The 20,460-nt window shown below is 32.1% G+C and overlaps 1 protein-coding gene across 4 annotated transcripts in view; it reads right to left on the bottom strand.

Moving 5' to 3' along the window:
• Positions 1 to 5,115: 5,115 nt before the first annotated feature.
• Positions 5,116 to 20,460, bottom strand: part of LOC142973968 (MAM domain-containing glycosylphosphatidylinositol anchor protein 2-like) — a 213,239-nt gene continuing 197,894 nt past the window's right edge. For 3 of the 4 annotated variants that reach the window (XM_076116014.1, XM_076116012.1, XM_076116013.1), the window contains exons 13-17: positions 18,661 to 18,876; positions 17,619 to 17,747; positions 16,148 to 16,249; positions 7,728 to 7,867; positions 5,116 to 6,550 (exon numbers count right to left, since the gene is read on the bottom strand). In XM_076116014.1, the coding sequence (XP_075972129.1) occupies positions 6,446 to 6,550; positions 7,728 to 7,867; positions 16,148 to 16,249; positions 17,619 to 17,747; positions 18,661 to 18,876 (692 nt within the window). In that variant the 3' untranslated portion in view covers positions 5,116 to 6,445. The remainder of the gene's footprint in view (positions 6,551 to 7,727; positions 7,868 to 16,147; positions 16,250 to 17,618; positions 17,748 to 18,660; positions 18,877 to 20,460) is intronic. The other variant, XM_076116015.1, reaches the window with a different exon arrangement.

The following is a 20,460-nucleotide window of genomic DNA, read 5'->3' as shown; positions in this document are numbered from 1 at the left end:
TTTTTAATTAAGTATTTCGTTTTATTGATATGCATATGACTATTTAGCAAGGACTGTAAGGTTTGGTTTAATTAAGTTGCTAGGTTATTTAATATTGTGATTGTTAATAAAATTTTACGTACCAAAAAATGTATGATGACTGCAAAATGCGCCTCGGTTAGAATTCTAAAAAAAGTGCAGATAAAAGCCAGCGTCGTCTGAAATGAAATGTGAACTTATTCCGCATGATATTATATTAACTGTGTCATTACAGTACATACACATAATATTGCAGCTTAACTCAGAATCGCATAGTATTAAATGAAAATTACCCTAAGGCGAATATAAGTAAATGTCGACGAGAACTCTTTAGTTAATTTCATAAACGCGTGTAATTTTTGTTGCACTCTATCAGCTGCTTCTTCATCGGATAGGTTTCTATTATTGAAATCATCGGAAAGGGACTCTCTGAGTGAGTAAACAATTTTACGATACCCTTCTGATACAAATACCGATGTTAAATTACTAGAACAACACGTCATGTATGAATAAAAATTCATAGTGTATGCTGGTATGTTGTGCGTTACGGAACCAATTGCGCTATAAGTGACAAATCGAATAGTGAATATTATGATCACAATTGTATTTATAATGTAATTAGCTAATAAATGATGGTAAGAACATGGTTCAGTGTCCAAATATGTAGAAAACAATAACACAGGTTTCTCTGCCGTTACGAAAGATATCAACATATACATTGGTGCTTCAACCAGCGTAATAGTAGAATAAACGATCTCTGGAGCGTTGTTCGAATACAAATGCAATACAAATGATGGACTCAGGACACAAGTAAGAACATTATATGAAAGTCCAGCGAGACAGCACAGCAACGCACAAAGCTTTGCTATGCGCGAAGAACTCAAATTGTAGTAATGTCCGCAAAGCAGTCTGAAGAATAACAAAGTGTCAATTGTAAATAACGATTTGAACTTAATTTTAGTTTTATTTTCCAATAAATTTTGTCGAAGCATTTTGTTATGCGTAGTTGGTAAAGACCGCACTTCAATATTCATTTTGATGGAATGAATTGACATTCAGGATAATTACTGTAATCGTTCAATACATATTTATAAAAAACTAGCTGACCCGCGCAACTTCACTTGCGTCACATAAGAGAGAATAAGTCATAATTTTCCCCATTTTTTACTGGTACTCTGCTCCTATTGGTCGTAGCGTGTTTGTATATAGCCTATAGCCTTCCTCGATAAATGGGCTACCTAATATTGAAAGATTTTTTCAAATCGGACCAGTAGTTCCTGAGATTAGCGCGTTCAAACAAACAAACAAACTCTTCAGCTTTATAATATTAGTATAGTTAGTGTAGATTTGATACGAAAATAATGTAATGTGATGCCGGGCAGTAATAATATAAGTACAGCGTAAGGCTATATTAACCTTCAAAACATAATTTCCTGATGTATCTATCTAAAATATTAAAATACCGAAAGATATCTTGTGGTAATCACAATCTAAATGATATGTATTTATTTGCTTTTGCCGAGTTTATTGTTCAACACTCTTTTGCTGCAGTTTGAATTTACTGAATAATGATATCCTGTTGTTTAATAGCCGAAGTTTAAAAGTTTTCTAATTGTCAATATATAATATTTATTTTTTTAATGAAAAGTTTTAAATTATTGTAATATGAAAATGCAATATAATACCTCATACTTGTTGGCTTCAAAATTGCAATAAGGAAGTAAAATAATAAATGATTTTCTTAACTGAAACAGGAACATTACACATTTCATTTCATAATATTAATTTACGCCAAATGCTTGGTGCCGAGTTTGTGCTATGCCACAACAATACGAATATTTGCTTGGGTGAACCAAGACATTACCTGCTGTAATACTGAATATTACTCATGTTCACAGCGTTTCGCGATGATATTAAATGAATAGAACGTTTAATTAAGGTCTTCGGTCTAATCTTAGATAATATAACTAATTATAATTATAGATTCTTTAGTACAGGTATATTTAAAAAGTTTTGAACTGAAGTAGATAATTTCATCATTATTATTTTAAACTAGCTGACCCGCGCAACTTCGCTTGCGTCACATAAGAGAGAATGGGTCAAAATTTTCCCCGTTTTTGTAACATTTTTCACTGCTACTCTGCTCCTATTTGCAGTAGCGTGATGATATATAGCCTATAACCTTGCTAGATAAATGGACTATCTAACTCTGAAAGAATTTTTCATATCAGACCAGTAGTCACATAAATTTGATTTCTTTCATCTATTCGTATTTAAAATTTAATAAATTACATTTTTGTAAGATACATCAAATTATACAGTGGCTGTCAATAAAAATATCTTCATATAAATAATGGTATTTGATATTATTATAATGTCATAACTTTTAAACTCTCGCGTTGCATGTTTAATGTATAATAGAATACGGGAATTACCGCGAACACGCATTTTACCTTAAAATGCCTAACGTTTCGTGGTCCCAGGCAGACTGGAGCAGCGATGACAGGACTTCGTGTATATGAGGCGGACGAATGTCCATCCACCCTCATATTCATACCACGGCGAGTGCAACCTGCGCCGAAACGTTAGGCATTTTAAGGTAAACTGCGTGTTCGCGTTAATTCCCGTATTCTATTATACATTAATTATTATAATGTGTTTTGTTTCACAATTTTAAGCATAATTAATGTTTTTAAAGTCAAAAGTAAACAGAAGGTCCCGTGTTTCGTTTTAATCGATTTATATACACTCTTCCGCCTACTAAGTAACGCTTAGAGCCGTGCGCTTACTGGGAACAATGCCAAATCCTTGCTGGTGCTTAGAATTTCTAACACAGCACTTAAATTACAGGACTAAACCATGAAACTATAAACCTTCGCGTATTTTTGCTCTTACTGCTAAATCGCTAACTGACAATCTAAACATCTTACCTCAATTGGCATTCAGAGATTTGTAAGATTGCTGTTCACGGGGGAACATTAGAATTCGTGCTCCCCTAGAAAAATCTAAGCAGTAGATTTACGTATCTGTCACCTGTTATTTATATCTAGAAACGCTTATCCTCAACTAAAGATAGGATATTGGTACCAGCCAGTAACTTACTTCCACAAAACCAATGTGCACTAACGTTTGTCTAGTCCCCCAAAGTTGAAATTCATTAATTTCGCTGAAATTCCCGACAGCCTGTTTCAGTACTTATTCTAGGGTTACCTCTTCTTTTACCCTCACAAATTCGTCGTTCGAGGACTAATAAATAAAACACAGTATTGTTTTTATATGCACCGGACTACTTTTGAAATAATAAATTAGGAACAGCAATATTTAAATACGTTTTGGCAATCGTCAGCATAACAGAGAGCATTTAATTTTCTTCAGATTCTGATATCTTAAGTCGACTTGGCTCTCGTACAATGTCTACAGATAACTCATCTATCGCTACTTATTGCATAGCTAGACCTAGTATACGAATCTCTTAGTTTGAAATATCTTGTATAAAGATTATTACTCACAAAGTTCTATTCCATTTCCATTTGAAAACACAAAATCAAATCTGCCTTAGCAAATACAACACAACGTTCGATACGCACGTTTACGTAATCATAAACCCGAATTACCTTAGAGCCGTTTGTTTCTAAGGCTTATCTATTCATAGCGAGCGAATAAATATTTGTATCTGCCGAAGTAATATGTAGCTAGCGAACATCTGTTACGATAGTTGTTAACTCGCAATATTGCTACAAGTACTTCGGGTAATTTCGTGACAAACTTCGCCGTGGGCCTCTATTGCGTACCACAATATTACGGCGTCAATTTTCTTCGTGATTGTACGGTATTACAACGAAAACATTCGGGGTATAATTGATATCACAAGCTAATTGATTGTTAAATACATCGCGATGGAAGAGAAACATGGTTTGTTTGATGTTATCTTTGAATGAATGTGGAATTTGTGAATGATGTGAAGAATTTCGCTATGCTTTGACTATCGATTTGAATATGGCCTCTCCTTCTAATTATATGTCTGCCTAATTATATGTTTTAACTTACCTTAATTAAATTATAAATCAAACTTACCTTAACCTTAATTTTACGACAAATTAAAGGTAAAGTGATCTCCTAAAGTGACCCTAAGATCATCAGACCAGCTGCGTGCAATATTATAGGACTAAGCATACATTATAATATTTCCTCCAAAGCCTACTGACACTCAGATTAAACACCGACTTACCATTTGATTAATCGACGATAGAAACGCTTAGAATTGATCGACGACTGGCCCAGTCAATGCTTGCAAGATAAATAGCTGGGCACGGCAAGCATTGAATACGTAACAAATGGTTATATCGTTTCGCCGTCTCCGTGATGCGGGACAACGTTTTGTGCCGACCTGCATCACCGGCACAATGCCTTAGATATCGACCTTTCTTTGCCGTATAATGCTATTTTTTATTGATGGCCTGATGGGCTTCCTTTGGGAGAAATGATGATGTATTTTTAAATTTGGAGTGGATAATGTATTGTCCGGTAGGAATAAAAAACGGTATATTATATTTAGGCTGAAATTAGGCATTGCGCCATTCCAGTAATATTATTAGCTGCTTATACTTATATAATATTTTATTATTAACAATTAAATACTATACAATTAGAAAATTATAAGCCCACTAAGTATAATTAAGGTGCCATGTTTTAGTTGAATGCAATTTAAGCATTTAGGTATCCAGTAACTGATGGAAGTTTTTTAACCGAATGACTTCATTTATGTATGTTTTGGTGACTTGGGAACTAAACATTTATTTGGGAAATAAATGGGAGTTACTCCATTTATTTCCAGTGTTAATTATGATTAATCAATACATTATTATTTATTTAGGCTCAATTTTATTAATTGTGTGTTAACTCCTCTCATCGACTTTTTTCTTGTTGGATCGTAATCGGTAATTGATAGGTTACAACTATAGTAAAGTTCATTCGGTATGCTAACCCATTACAATTTTTTCACTACAAGCTGTACATGTAGCATATCGGCATTGAATATAAGCTTTGTTTCTTTGACGAATATTCAGTGATCTAAAAATAAAATAACAAAATAAGTTTTAGACATTTTATTGAGTCACATGTATTAAAAATCTGCTTTTCGCATCATGGTTGCTTCGGATAGCCGAAAACTTAACATATTCTGTGACGCTGTACACATTAAATTCATTATATTTCATAATGAGCAAACATTATTGTTTTATATACAACCAGTCCGTTAAATATGGTATTTAAGAATGTACATTTTATTAATTCAAAGGTTTTTTTTGTTGACAAGTTGGTATAAACTATGTGATATGTGCTAATTCGTTATATACATATTAGAAGGTTGATAAATGTATTTTTTTCGAAAGTAAATAAAACTAAGAAACATGGAAATATCATTGACAATCGGATTATTCTTTTACAGTACAATCGTAATTTTTGGTGTAAAACGGTTTAAAAACAATATTTTATTGTTTAATAGTTTCATAAAAGTATATCTGCCATTTTTAATGAATTAAATAAATAGGTAAATTATCACATAAAGGCTTCAAATCAATTCATATTATACAATCAATGTAACAAATGGACTGGTCAATTTATTTAATAACATAGAATAATAATGCCGAATCATACTGCGTTATTTTGATTATTTCATTGCAATAATTACATTTAAATCGTCTATTAGTGCATTGCGAAAAGAAATTCCATTATGTGAAACATTGAAACACAAATTCATGTGTATATTTATTTACAATGATAACTTATTTATCTATTTTATTCTAGAATAGCTTAGAGCCTTCCGTCATTCTCTTATAGAGTAACTAACTAATCATTAGAACAAGTTTACTTCAAAATTTTCCTAATATTTTCTCTTAATAATTGTTCATCAGTCATTGTCTTAATTTTATAACTGCTAGAACGCATTTTTGTTCATATACAAAATTAAATAAAACTTATATTTATATTCAACAATATAATATATTCAAAGTATAAATAAAAACACGTCAATTTTTCATATTATAATCATTTGCTCTATTATGATTAACAGCGTAAACAAAAGATAATGTATTTACAAAATGAAATTTATTTGACACAATATATCAGGAGTACAACAACTTTGCATTTCAAAAACACCCAACGAGTTCGAGTACAATATTCAGTAAGAATCTACATGCACAGTTATGAATGCGTCTTGTGAATAACTCATAGAACTGCATATAGTATTCAGTATCGAGCAGTAAGATCGGTTGAGCATTTCTGAATTGCCAAAGATCTAAAATATAATACACTTTGTATAATCCGATTACGTCATAAAAACATTAGCCATATTATTGCAATTATTAATAACTAGTATTTAAATAAAATAACGTTTAATTTAAATACAAAACGAACTGTACATGTTCTTTTATACGCAGCTTTCTTGATGTGCCGCTAGTAATGGTGTTCGCGTGGTGACGATCTCTCGATGTGATCGCATCGCACCGTTGATCATGCTTCGACCGGAGTCATTCTGGAAATGTAATACGGAAGTTAGTTTTGGGGCAAAATATTAATATTTAAGAAGATTTATAGACACAGATACCTATATTAGTAAAACTTAAGTGTGATAATAATATTTTATATTAAAACTATTTTGTGTTTAAAAATCAGATAATTTTTTTTACGTAATTTTACAATACATATAATAAGAAAAGCAATAAAATCAACGGATAGTAGTTTATAATAGTTTTAATACTTCGTAAAAATGTTTACTGGAATCTAATAACCCATTAGATGGTAAACATGACTTTGAAATATTCAGTAAAACTTTCGTAGATAAAGACGTCTAGTCTTTAGAAATAGTAGTTGTAAAGTCAAATGAATATTGTCACAACTTTCAACAATGATAGATCAAAACCAATTTATAAGGATCTCTCAGAAAACCAAGAACTAGCTAAGTTTGTACATTAACTACATTTATACTCCATGAACAATTTCATCAATCACATTTAAACCAGTTACTATGAAATAGTCGCAGTCTGTCTACATAGTCTTGAAACATAACCATTACTTTACACCCCAAACGGACTAAAATGTTCAATTTGAGTCCACCAATAGTTTAGCAAAACCCTTTGGCCAAACTTCTCCAATAAATGCTAAATTATTACTGCAATTATTGAGTACGGTACTGTATTGCGAACATCGCTGAAATAGTACATTAAGTCTTAGTCTAGTAGTTAGTGTTAGTCTAGGTCAGTGTCAGCCAAATTGAACTTTATGGTACTACACTAGAGGGTAAGTTGTAAATTAAAAGTTTTGAAATGTGTTGCTGTATCTTTGATTTAGTTTGAGGTTGTTAATAAGAAGCCTTAAATGACCTGGCATTTAATTTATCAATACTATTTGTCATACAAACCAGGTATGCTCGTGAAAGTTAATCATTTACATAAAGGATATGTAACTGTTCGTAAAAACGGCAAAACTAGAAACTCATCTCATAATGCCTCATTTTCTGTGGCATTCCTTATAGGTAGCCAGTTTTTATTCGAGAAGTACATTGCATACAACTTAAATGTTAGTAAGTCTTCTACTCATCGTATTGTATGTTTAGTGGTCAGCCCAGTGTCGTATATGTTCAAGCTGCCCGGAAGGCTTAGTAAGAAGTAGTAGTAATTAAAAGTATTAGTAAAAAGCGTTAGTATGCCAACCTGCATGTCTGTGTAATGCGCGTGCGACGATATCGGCGTGACCGGCGTCTGTGTGCGTTGCAAACTGTGCGCGCTGCTGGAGTTTTTCGGCGCGGCGATCGCTGAATACAGCGGTGGGTCTGGCGGGCCTTCCGTGACGCCTAGTGAATGAATTTGTATGTTAGTACATGCAGTGACAAAGAATTTGTGAGACTATAGCTGCCTTCAACCGATAAGGTCGAAAGTGTCAATTTCTGTTTTTGAAGTAATATAAAGTATTGCTTCCGCAGTGCACTGTGATAAATTATGGTTGCACTATTTCTGCACAAACATTATATTATGTGAATACTAAATATAATGTCATGAAAGATATAATGCGGTTAAGATTTTGTTAGCTGTTTGTTTTTTATTTAATTTCTATTGTAATATCATTTAAGCATGTTTCAGTTAATAGATACGTGATAATCTAAAAACGTCATTTCTTTAAAATGATTGCTAAAAAGTAGAGAAAAATAATATTTCTACTCGAATAGGCGCCTGTATCTATAAACAGTAGTATGTCTCACCGCACAGTAATATCGCGTTCAAGTAACCAAAACAGTTGCGTTAGCAGTTCGGCGACACATTCATCAGAAACGGATTGCGGTCTCATCAAACCTAAATATTAACACACAGACATTTTGAATTTACATCGACATAGTACTATAACAATGCTTTACTTAAAGCTGAATTTTGTAAATAAGCATTGGTGTTAATAAGTTATAAATTATTCAATAGTTTTTTTTTCAGTTTTGTGAAATTATGATGTAATCATTTTTTAACATTATTCTACTTATAAAAAAAGTTTTCATAAATGTTTCGGTTTTAACGCACAAAATTGTTTCTTATAAAATTAATAATTTTTATATTAAGTATATAAAAAAATATTGCATAGACGAGTTTATATTGAAGTCTAAAAGAGTAGGTAAATAAGGCATCATTGTTTTAACAATAATATACGAGTTGATTCAACTTCAGTATCCACAATAGCTGCAACTGTCATCGACTATTATGCAAAGAGTTATTGTTCGCCAGCATTAGTATCGTGTCGAGATTTTCTTGTGAACAAAGTTTTATGCAAAGTTATTAACGGCCTTTTGTGAAATCTCGTCTTTGAGCTTTGCGAGTTTGGAACGAAACTGTTGTGTTGATTTAAAGGTTTTTTTATTAAATCGATTTTATAGAAAAACTTTTGGTATACATTGGATACAAATTGGAACAAAATGATTGGCCTATGTTATCCGATATGTTGTCATTCTTATTATTGTTATACATAGTATTATGTAAAACTTTAGAAAATTGTTTAATGTGTGTGTAATGCACACGTGAATTATTAGAACTGAATGCATTGTTTGATGTTACATGATACTCCTGAATAGAATATTTTAACAATACAGACTACGTATTGAATGCATTTTCTACCCAACTAAGAGAATTCAGCACCAGCGTTTTCATATTAGTTCACGAACTGAATGACAATAGAAAGTATTACCAGGAAAGCATAATTACGTTTCACACGAATTTATGGTGAATTCAAGTCTATAGTAGTTTATAAGTAGATTCTTTATAGAGCGTAGATAGATATGCTTAAACACATTATTAAAATGATTTCTAGGAAAATATGATTTTGAAGAAAGCAGGTAGAATGTTCGTATAATGATGACTTTGTAGTCATTGTTTGTAAAATTATAAATATAATAACTTAGGTTTTGCATTTCTACAACCGGATGGTAGAAGCAGAAATTCCTTTATTTATAATTCCAAAGTAAATATAGTGGTAAAAACTTTAAACAAACAAGCATTATAATTTTATAAAATAATAAAATAATCTATAATATAAAAATGAATCGCAAAATGTGTTGGTAAGCGCATAACTCAACAACGCCTCGACCAATTTGGCCAAATCTTTTTTTAAAATGTTCGTTGAAGTTTAAGGATGGTTTTTACGGCGAGAAAAATTAGAATTATCGCTGGAAAAATCCTAAAAATAAACCTTTTCTTTTTCTCATACAAATCTATATATATAAAAGAAAGTCCTTATAACTCAAGAACGGCAGAACAGATTTGGCTGAAAATTGGTAGGGACGTAGCTTAGAGCCAGGAGAGGGACATAGGATACTTTTTATCCCGCTCGACCGTGTTTGAACATGCTAGAAGAACAGAATATGGAAATAACAACACCAATCAGTCATGATCTCCTGGTAGCTGTGGATCTATTTTCCGATCAGAATTAGGCCTAAAAAACTAAAAAACGGCTCTATAAACTATAAAAACTCTCTATAAACCTTTTCACAGTTACCAGGAGATCATGACCACTTGCTTGCTAAACAACTTTAATTTTTATAGATTTAGCTTCAAACCGACGTAATTTCATAGAAACTTTTTCACCCCCGTTAAGGCAGAATTTTCAAAAATATTTATTGCGTCATTCTTAATTTCTAACTATGTAGCCAAATATTAATTTTAATCGAATTAACTCCAAAACTGACGGAGTTTCATACAAACTTACCCCCTCTTTCTACCCCCCTAAAGAGCGAATTTCCAAAGAAAATAGCCTATATGTTAGCGAAGACTAATAGCTATATAACAAAAAAGTTTCATCTAAATCCGTCCAGTTGTTTTTGCGTGAAAAGCAAACAACAAACAGACAGACAAAAAAAATTAATCATATTTATGGCGTCTGTTGGTTGTATGAAGACCCCCCATTTTAGTTTTTCTTTAATATGATCTATAATGTGCAGACATGAGATTGTTATAATTTTATTATATGTGTAGGTTTACAAACACTTTTTTTAAATAATAAAATGCCATTTTTATTTTAGAGACAAATACGAAAATCTAACAAACTACATTCAAGATTTCAATCATCTATACTTATATTATAAAGCTGAAGAGTTTGTTTGTTTGTTTGTTTGTTTGTTTGAATGCGCTAATCTCAGGAACTACTGGTCCGATTTGAAAAAAATCTTTCAGAGTTAGATAGCCCATTTATCGAGGAAGGCTATAGGCTATATAACACCACGCTATGACCAATACGAGCAAAGCCGCAGTAAAAAATGTTTCAAAAACGGGGAAAATTATCTGTTATGTGACGCAAGCGAAGTTGCGCGGGTCAGCTAGTTTAAAATAAAATAGTAGTTACTCAAAAGTAAACTGTTGCCTCATAAAGAGTTTAAGCATCAGCCTGATAAGCTATTTATCAAACATAATGTCTAGTACTGCAGACTGTTTTGGGGACTTGACGTTGTTTAATTAATTTTAGTCTATCCAAAACATTTTTTAATCTTGCAAAAGATCTGCGTTTCGTGAAACACAACTCACGATTAATGACGTAGAAACATCTGCAACGAGAAGTGTCGCAACAATACTGGGATGGAATTAATTACAGCTAACAAATCAGCTGTTTTTGTGATATTTGCATGAAAGCATTGCGAACAAGATCTATTTCCATTTTCATTAGTAAAAACTAGTATCAAAGCCATGAATGCATTTGTGAGATAAAATTGAAAATGGATGCCTGTACTCTTCTCCGTATCGTTACTATCGTTAATCAATAAAATGGGAGGTTTCCTATATTTTTGAATTGGAAATACTCCGTGATATTTTTGTTTTCAGTAATACTTCAAAATATATGTGCAGGAAAATAGAAACGTTTAACTTTTAAAAAATATTCCACGGCTATTCTTTGTGAAAAATTAAAAATGGATCAAAAATGCTTTTAAATGAAAAGTATTCCTCATATTTTATCATCGCAGAGTGGTCAAGTGCAAATTCCTGCAACAGCAGCGCTATTTTATTTCCCATTCACTTGAAGTGGTTAAAGTAATTTCCAGTGCAAATACACCGCAAAACGATTGTGGTGACGGTGATAATGCGGTAAATGACAGACAAGTACTTGCTCTACAACAAACGTTTATTTTGTTCTGTATAATGCGATTGACAGGAATTGATTTGAAGTTCTGCTTTTAGCAGATAGAGGTTTTAATATGCTGTTTGTGAATACTAACGACGGAACATTTTAATCAACTACTAGCTGACCCGCGCAACTTCGCTTGCGTCACATAACAGATAATTTTCCCCGTTTTTGAAACATTTTTTACTGCGGCTTTGCTCGTATTGGTCATAGCGTGGTGTTATATAGCCTATAGCCTTCCTCGATAAATGGGCTATCTAACTCTGAAAGATTTTTTTCAAATCGGACCAGTAGTTCCTGAGATTAGCGCATTCAAACAAACAAACAAACCAACAAACAAACTCTTCAGCTTTATAATATAAGTATAGATGATTGAAATCTTGAATGTAGTTTGTTAGATTTTCGTATTTGTCTCTAAAATAAAAATGGCATTTTATTATTTAAAAAAAAGTGTTTGTAAACCTACACATATAATAAAATTATAACAATCTCATGTCTGCACATTATAGATCATATTAAAGAAAAACTAAAATGGGGGGTCTTCATACAACCAACAGAAGCCAAAAATATGATTATTTTTTTTTGTCTGTTTGTTTGTTGTTTGCTTTTCACGCAAAAACAACTGGACGGATTTAGATGAAACTTTTTTGTTATATAGCTATTAGTCTTCGCTAACATATAGGCTATTTTCTTTGGAAATTCGCTCTTTAGGGGGGTAGAAAGAGGGGGTAAGTTTGTATGAAACTCCGTCAGTTTTGGAGTTAATTCGATTAAAATTAATATTTGGCTACATAGTTAGAAATTAAGAATGACGCAATAAATATTTTTGGAAATTCTGCCTTAACGGGGGTGAAAAAGTTTCTATGAAATTACGTCGGTTTGAAGCTAAATCTATAAAAATTAAAGTTGTTTAGCAAGCAAGTGGTCATGATCTCCTGGTAACTGTGAAAAGGTTTATAGAGAGTTTTTATAGTTTATAGAGCCGTTTTTTAGTTTTTTAGGCCTAATTCTGATCGGAAAATAGATCCACAGCTACCAGGAGATCATGACTGATTGGTGTTGTTATTTCCATATTCTGTTCTTCTAGCATGTTCAAACACGGTCGAGCGGGATAAAAAGTATCCTATGTCCCTCTCCTGGCTCTAAGCTACGTCCCTACCAATTTTCAGCCAAATCTGTTCTGCCGTTCTTGAGTTATAAGGACTTTCTTTTATATATATAGATTTGTATGAGAAAAAGAAAAGGGTTATTTTTAGGATTTTTCCAGCGATAATTCTAATTTTTCTCGCCGTAAAAACCATCCTTAAACTTCAACGAACATTTAAAAAAAAGATTTGGCCAAATTGGTCGAGGCGTTGTTGAGTTATGCGCTTACCAACACATTTTGCGATTCATTTTTATATTATAGATTATATTTTATGATCTACTATATTATTGTTAAACGTATATATTTCAATTCTAGTATATTAATATATGTATTTAGTACGTGTCGTGGTTTTGGTATTTCAAGCCCAGCTTGATTACATCATCAATCAATACATAGTCTAATTCTCATAGAATAATTTCACTGTCATATTGCAGGCAGCGTACATAGTGACAGTAATTTAGTTTACAACATCATAAGATGAATATTGTCTATAATAATTACTCAACAAAACACTGTACACAAACATGTCCTATTAAATAAATTTCGTGAAACAGAAAACGCAAAACCATTTCATTGTTAGGGTTTAAAGTGAACACAAAGTAAGAAGATGCAATTTCTGAGGAATTCATCAACGTAGATGCTTGCTCATACGTTACAAGACCCGTTTGCGGTGAAATGGAGCTGTTAAATTTTCTTGTTATACCCAGTTTACATTGTAAAAATGTATCAGTATAATGTATGAATGTGGACGAAGCTAGATAAATAATAACCAGACGTCGCAACGCGTCTTTGTGTCTGCCTTTCTCAAAGCATTATATTTTTCAATGTACTTATTTCTTTTGGTAGTAAAAACCTAGCAATAGCATACACATCAAGCTGCTGCTCACTTAATTTTCACATAAATCAGATATTTTCAATAGTTGCCCAATGTTAAAGTCAAAAGAAAACCAACTTGAATGGATTACTTTTACTCTACGAAAGTCAATCTCACCCAAGTTAAAAATAATTGCGAAACTCTCTGCACTTCTGAACTAATTCATTTAGCTCTAAAAGAACGTTCAAAATAAATAAATGAACAAAACATGAGCTTCGAACTCGGCTAATACTTTTACCAGTCTTAGTTGAAAATAATAAAAAATGTGTTGGAGAAAAGATAGTTTGTTCAGCTAATAAGTAAAGTTGTAAAGTGCTTGAGACTACGCTGATGGTAACAAAACAAAACCGTGTTTCAGTTTTAAGTTTTCACATTATAGCGTAGCTTGCGAGCTAATTCTAGCTTAACCTATGTAGTTAATCTATAGAGTAATCTATGCTTCAAGTTGGAGTTTAATGCGTGCGTTAACGGGTAAATCTAGTGGATTATCTTGTGTGAAGTTATTTTCAGTATACTATAGGACTTGCGAAGACATGAAAAAATAATATATAGTTTATTTGTTTGTTCTTGAGCTTTATTATTGAATTCCAAAATGAAACTTTTGCTATTAATTTTTTTTAACACGAAAAAACATTTCTACAACAAATAAAAATATACACTTATTATGAAATTAGCAGTTCAAAAATACGTAGCCTACATTTTCTTGTTCATCAGAGGACATTTAAGATTTTCATGATTTTGATAATAAGGGCCCGAGTGCTTGAATGTGCCAAGAAAAGGTAACGTTTTATTTAAGTGGGTATGTACTTATACATTTGCAGGCTTTACTGGTGTCTCCAAGTAGCAAGGTGGTTATTATGTAAATGTCCGGCCGGAATCGTTAGTTAAAGCACTTTATGTAGAAGGCCAAACTGCGAACATTTTCGCCCTAAAATGAACACGTTTTAATGAAAATATCTTTGATTTATCCTTTTTGCTTTTTTGCAACTTTATTATGAATGCATTACCATGTTTTACAGCAGAGTGTTTTCGTTTCTTTCGTTTCCTAGCTGATTCTGCTTCATTATTATCTATGCTAGAGTTGGCACCTAATTAATAATCCGATTAGAATGAAAATTAGACTTTCCATTGAAACACTGTACTCAGACCTTTATTAAACAAATCCATTTTATGGATGTTGATGCATAATTTTGAACGAATATTTGTTTATTCTGATAAATTTTGTAGTGTGATATGAAAATAGCTTTTCATACCTATTTAAAATATTTAAAATTGTGTACATTCCACACATAAAATAACGACAATCGAGAAATAATCATGAAAACAATTCAGTCTCGTTTCGCTCGATAAATTTTAATAAATATGAAATTAATTTAATATTCCTGTAAAATAGTTTACGTTATTATAATTTCATTATACAGAAGAATATGTAAAGTTTATTATGATGAGTTTTATGGCTTCAGCTTAGTTTTATTTTTTTAAATAATGATTCCCGCACTAAGAATAAGGTAAATATCTGTGTCGCGGAAATCATAAAAATAACGAATACAACCAGACCCAAAACGTATATCTGTAGATAGCACAAATATTTGTTCCCTGTGAGATTCGAGCCTATGACCTCCAATCATACTGGTAACGGCGTAGAAATCACTTCACGCTTCTAACTACACCCTTCACACTTCTTCACACTTCTACTACGCCACGGAAATTTTCTAAGTGAAGCGGAAACTTTAGTCAGTCAAAGTATCGCTGATTCGTTAGACATCTTTTTTTAACTGCACTATTATTTGTTTTGTAGTGTAAACTGCCAGTTTATCATACATAAGTTCATCAATTTTGCAGACTACGCTACGTATAGTTGCAAGAAACAATACTTCTATTGAAATAACAGGAACAAATCAAATGTAAAGGGAAGTCAAAGGGAAGTGTGCCTCTTGTTTGCGTGTCCACTGACCCATCTAGATTGCGTCAGTGCGTCGAAACAGTGACTGAATTTACATGTCTTATTGTGAATTTGGAATCACACACTACCAAGTCAACAGGTGAAGGTCTTGATCCAGTTATAATATATACACTGCCAGATACGTCCTACAGACAAAATAACACAAGCGATATTTTCAACAATCTGTACTATCGAGAAATTAACACTTTTGCTGCCAACTAACCTACTTAGTAGGTTTTCTGAACCCACTCGGTGAGTTGCTGGCAACCAATGTGTTAAATTTTAGTTCCTACGGTATCAATAATTAAAGACGCTGATTAATAGTTTTGTATATTTTTGTCGATAACAAGCCGCTTGTCAATAAGCGATAGTGGAAAAAAGTAGTGACTCTACGTGACAAGATATTTTATTACATAAATACATAAAATTATAATATGATGAGGCTTTGATTAAGTCCTAGAAGTTTTATCACTCCTAAGCATTTAAAGTATTTAAATTTTGATTCCTTATTTGCAACTATAATTACCTTTGCTCAAAGGAATGAGATCTGGATTCTTGTCATCAGCACCTTGTGGGGAATTGCGTTTCTGTACGATCACCTTTTGATTTTTTAATGTAGGTAGCGTCACTGCAACAAAAAATCTTATTGTAGAATCGTATAAACATATTTTTACACCTTATATATTCTTAAAAGTACTGGATTGACGAAATTTAATTTGTAATTCATGCAATTTATACGAACAATATTATAACACAAGCACACACATTGTATTAACGTCTGTAAATAAAAAGTAATTATATTACTGAATATAAAACCTTGTTTACACAATGTGTTTACAGATAAAATTGAATGTTCCGCGAATATCCTTGAATTAATGGAACAAAAATGAAATTATCGTGTTTTAATAAAACGAGATTGAATTCGATAACCTCATCCGTTTCAAGTAACTAAAACTACAACTAATTATATCGAAACGTAATAAATAGCTTTATTACATTTCAATATAATTAGTTGTTTAATAAGTAAAAGTTAATTTTGATATATACAATTAATTAACTTGGAAAAAATAACAGTTGTAATAATAGAACTCGACATAGCCTTATCGTTCTATACGGTCATATTATTGGTTTACCTAAATACAGAACAGTGTTTAATTCAGCCAATAGGGTTATAGGGTACAGTATTATAAAAAAACTAGCTGACCCGCGCAACTTCGCTTGCGTCACATAACAGAGGTCATAATTTTCCCCGTTTTTGTATTTTTTTTTACTGGTAATCTGCTCCTATTGTGCCTTGTGTAGGTACTGTTGAGTAGTATATGTGTGAAAGAGTAACAAACATCCATACATACATACTAACAAACTTTCGCATTTACAATTTTAGTGGAATCTGTCTACCAAATTTCATCATAGTTTTTCAATAGTTCTTGTGTGAAGGTAGTTTGAAAGAAACAATCATGAGGAATAGAATGTTGCATTAAAGTTAATAAAAACTTTGTATGATACGTTTGTGGGGTTTTCTCTAAAACTACTGAATTATTTCACGATTTTACTAATACAAAGCTTAATTATTCCTTAACAACAAAATATGCTTTTTTTTCACGAAAAATATTCTCAAAATTATTTATATCTCTTAATATAACGAAGTCGCGCTAAGGCATATCCGCCATTAAAACAGTTGCCATGACAACGGAATTTTGTTAATTCAATGTCATTATAATATTGATTATTTGCGACTTCGTTTTTTCTTTCGAATTTTCCCGGGAAATTCGTCATTTTCCCGGGGTAAAAAGTAGCCTATGTCCTTTCTCGGGTATCAAAATATCTCCATACCAAATTTCATGCAAATTGGTTCAGTAGTTTAGGCGTGATTGAGTAGCAGACAGACAGACAGACAGACAGACAGACAGACAGACAGAGTTACTTTCGCATTTATAATATTAGTATGGATTAAGACACCTAAATGAGAACATCAAAATGGCTGATAATAGTCTTACCTTCATAATCTCTGGATCGGTGACGTATCCTCGTAGCAATTAGTGCTAGGCATAGTATGAGTGCTACTGTTAACGCTGTACCTAGAAACACTCCCACTGCCCAGTTCACCTCCCATGCTTCTTGTGGTTCTACGGATGAAACAATCAATATAAGCCGTCGTTTAAAAGTCAGTTTTATTTGAATAATACTGGAAAGTTCCCAAAGACTGCCAGCAGTAAAACATGAAATGAAACTCTTGCTTTATCGTGCGACGGAATTATTGCTCAGAGTGCCTCCCATCCCATTATTTGACATTTTGTATTTATAATAACCTATTATAGACTGGATACAAACACCGATACAAAAATTATCAGATTTTAGTTCTTTATTCTGCATTGAAACAGTAACAACTATAAGAAACCTCAGACACAAAATAGTCATCAAATGTTGCATACATATAATTATGTTCTACTAGTATAGATTGATAACGCTTTTGTATTCACGTTATTAATAAACATTATGTATTGTGTACGTTTTCGCTAAGTGGTTTCGTGAAATTTTGATGACTTCCGTGTACAAGTCTCAATTTGTGGTGTATTTAAATTATGTTTTGTTATGATTTTATACAAAATAGCAAACGGGCACTTATACCACGCCTTCCTGTCACGACAGTTATAGGCAGATATTAAAGTTTTTAAGCTCATAGTTTTAAAAGATTAGGAAGTTTAGTTAAAATACTCTAGAAAATCAAACTCGGAATCTCGCAAAAAGAGCATACATCATTTAAGTGAGCAATTTATACGTGTCATTACAAAACCGACACAAAAAACACCGGGTCTTATAAACAGTAAGGCTTGCTACACTCATATTCGGTTTGGCAATATTTATCGAACAATTACTCGCCGACTTGATTCACTTGTTCAGCTTGTGCCGATCGGGTTCATCTACTCATATTCGGTTTTGCCATCCGGCTAGGCCGATTAATGCCGAAACGGATATGCGTGTAGCAAGGTTAACAATCGTTATACACTTAACAAAAAAGTTTTTCATAACAACACTTACCTGTTCTAGGAGATAATCTTAAAGCAGTTTCAACAGTAAAAGTAACGTGTTCAGATCTTCCCCTAGCATTTACAGCATACACTATGAGTTTCAGCTGTCTATTCGCTCCTAATCTTCTAAGATTCCATAGCGCGGCTTCATTAGTTGCATTCACTACTAAACCTTCAGCCGCCCATACTTCTACGATAAATACGCATTGGAGTCCACCCTCGTAGCCTGTGAAGAAAATAATTTGGTAAGATAAGGCACTTACTACTAAATAGAAATTAGAAAAAATAATAGAATTATAATCTAAAAATTGTAAGTAATTTCTGAGCTTGGATATCTCTCTATGTATTACTGTTAAAGGAAATTATAACTTTAGTAATGAGCCGCACCTACAACAAGGAAATATTCAAGTTAAAAAGAAAACCAAAATATATTTTTTATTAATCATAGTGGTAATAATAATATTAGTACTCAAAATATTTTTTTTAGGTTGATTTGTACTTTTCTCCTGCATAAAAAAATAAGTCCATTTATCATTTTTATGAAGGCTTTATATTCAAATACAATAAATGGTTAATAGTAGTTTAGAAGTCTAGTGCCAATAAAAAGGTAAATACTAGGTTCTCACTTCAATTAATACTTTATAGAATTCCGCCAGTAATGTTCGAATCAATTAGTTATATTGTAATTACAATTAGTTACTGGCTGCTTCGTTACACTAATGGTTTAAGTGCTCGACTAGCGCTGGCCTCCTGTTCCACTCGACCGTACTATTTCCAAAGATCGGCTATTCATTCGTTTGTATTGAATAATCCGTTTATTCTTGATCGTTTAATATTAGTGCTATGCTGGTAAAGTTTGAAATGGAACCCGGAAATTATCTCAAACAGGAAAGAACAGCTGAGAAATGTGGCTGATTTAATTAATATTAAGCCGAAATTGTAAAATTCATTCAATAGTTTGACACTGCTAAATTTATGCATCAATTTAGAATTTAAAATGTTGAAATACGATATTCTTTAACAAAGGAATCTCAGCAAAAGAATACACAAAAATATCAAAAGTCTTGTTGCTATGATAGATGAAAAAACAGTAAGAAGATAAAACGCTTAAACATAACATTTGTGTAGGAAAATCGAATTCTTATTTAAATAATTGAATTAGGTATCTAGTATTACAAAGAGATTACGTAACTTATTAAGCCAATATTCCGCACCAAAAAACCTAGATCAAGTTTTAATTAAATGTTGGTCCGTATAATCCGATTTCACGCTTTCCTAGAAATATTTCTGAAAGAAAGTCTCATATTTCGCGCAGGATAATAAAATTATAATGATTATTTGGGCATCTAGACTGTAGTATAATAATAGCTACTGTTTGTTAGCTTACTCGTGCAAATAACCGAATTAATTTTAACAGAACATTTTCAGTTCGATTCAGAAATTTAAATGTTTTATTGTTCGAAATCATTCTGGAAAGTCACGAAGAACTTATTTCAGAATAAATTTCTCTAGATTTTTTATGCTGTTACTACGTAACTTACTTAGCCAGTATATTTTACGCTTCCAATATTCCATAATACTGGTTAGTGTGTCACTTGTAAATATTAAAAATAAGAAGGAATATAATAGGTAATAATATTTAAACCTAAGATTTAAGAAAGTGATTTCACCTGTGGTTAGCTTATAAACATCTAGCAAATCATTTGATCCAACTTATAATTACTAGGATTACTACCTGTTCTTCGAAATCCCAAACAACTTGATCAAACAAATAACTATGTTTATATAAAATGATACTGATTACCTTTAC

This window comes from Anticarsia gemmatalis, chromosome 7, assembly GCF_050436995.1.
Source record: "Anticarsia gemmatalis isolate Benzon Research Colony breed Stoneville strain chromosome 7, ilAntGemm2 primary, whole genome shotgun sequence".
In the NCBI taxonomy this organism is placed as follows: Eukaryota; Metazoa; Arthropoda; class Insecta; order Lepidoptera; family Erebidae; genus Anticarsia; species Anticarsia gemmatalis.
This window is presented reverse-complemented; position numbering and strand designations above follow the sequence as displayed.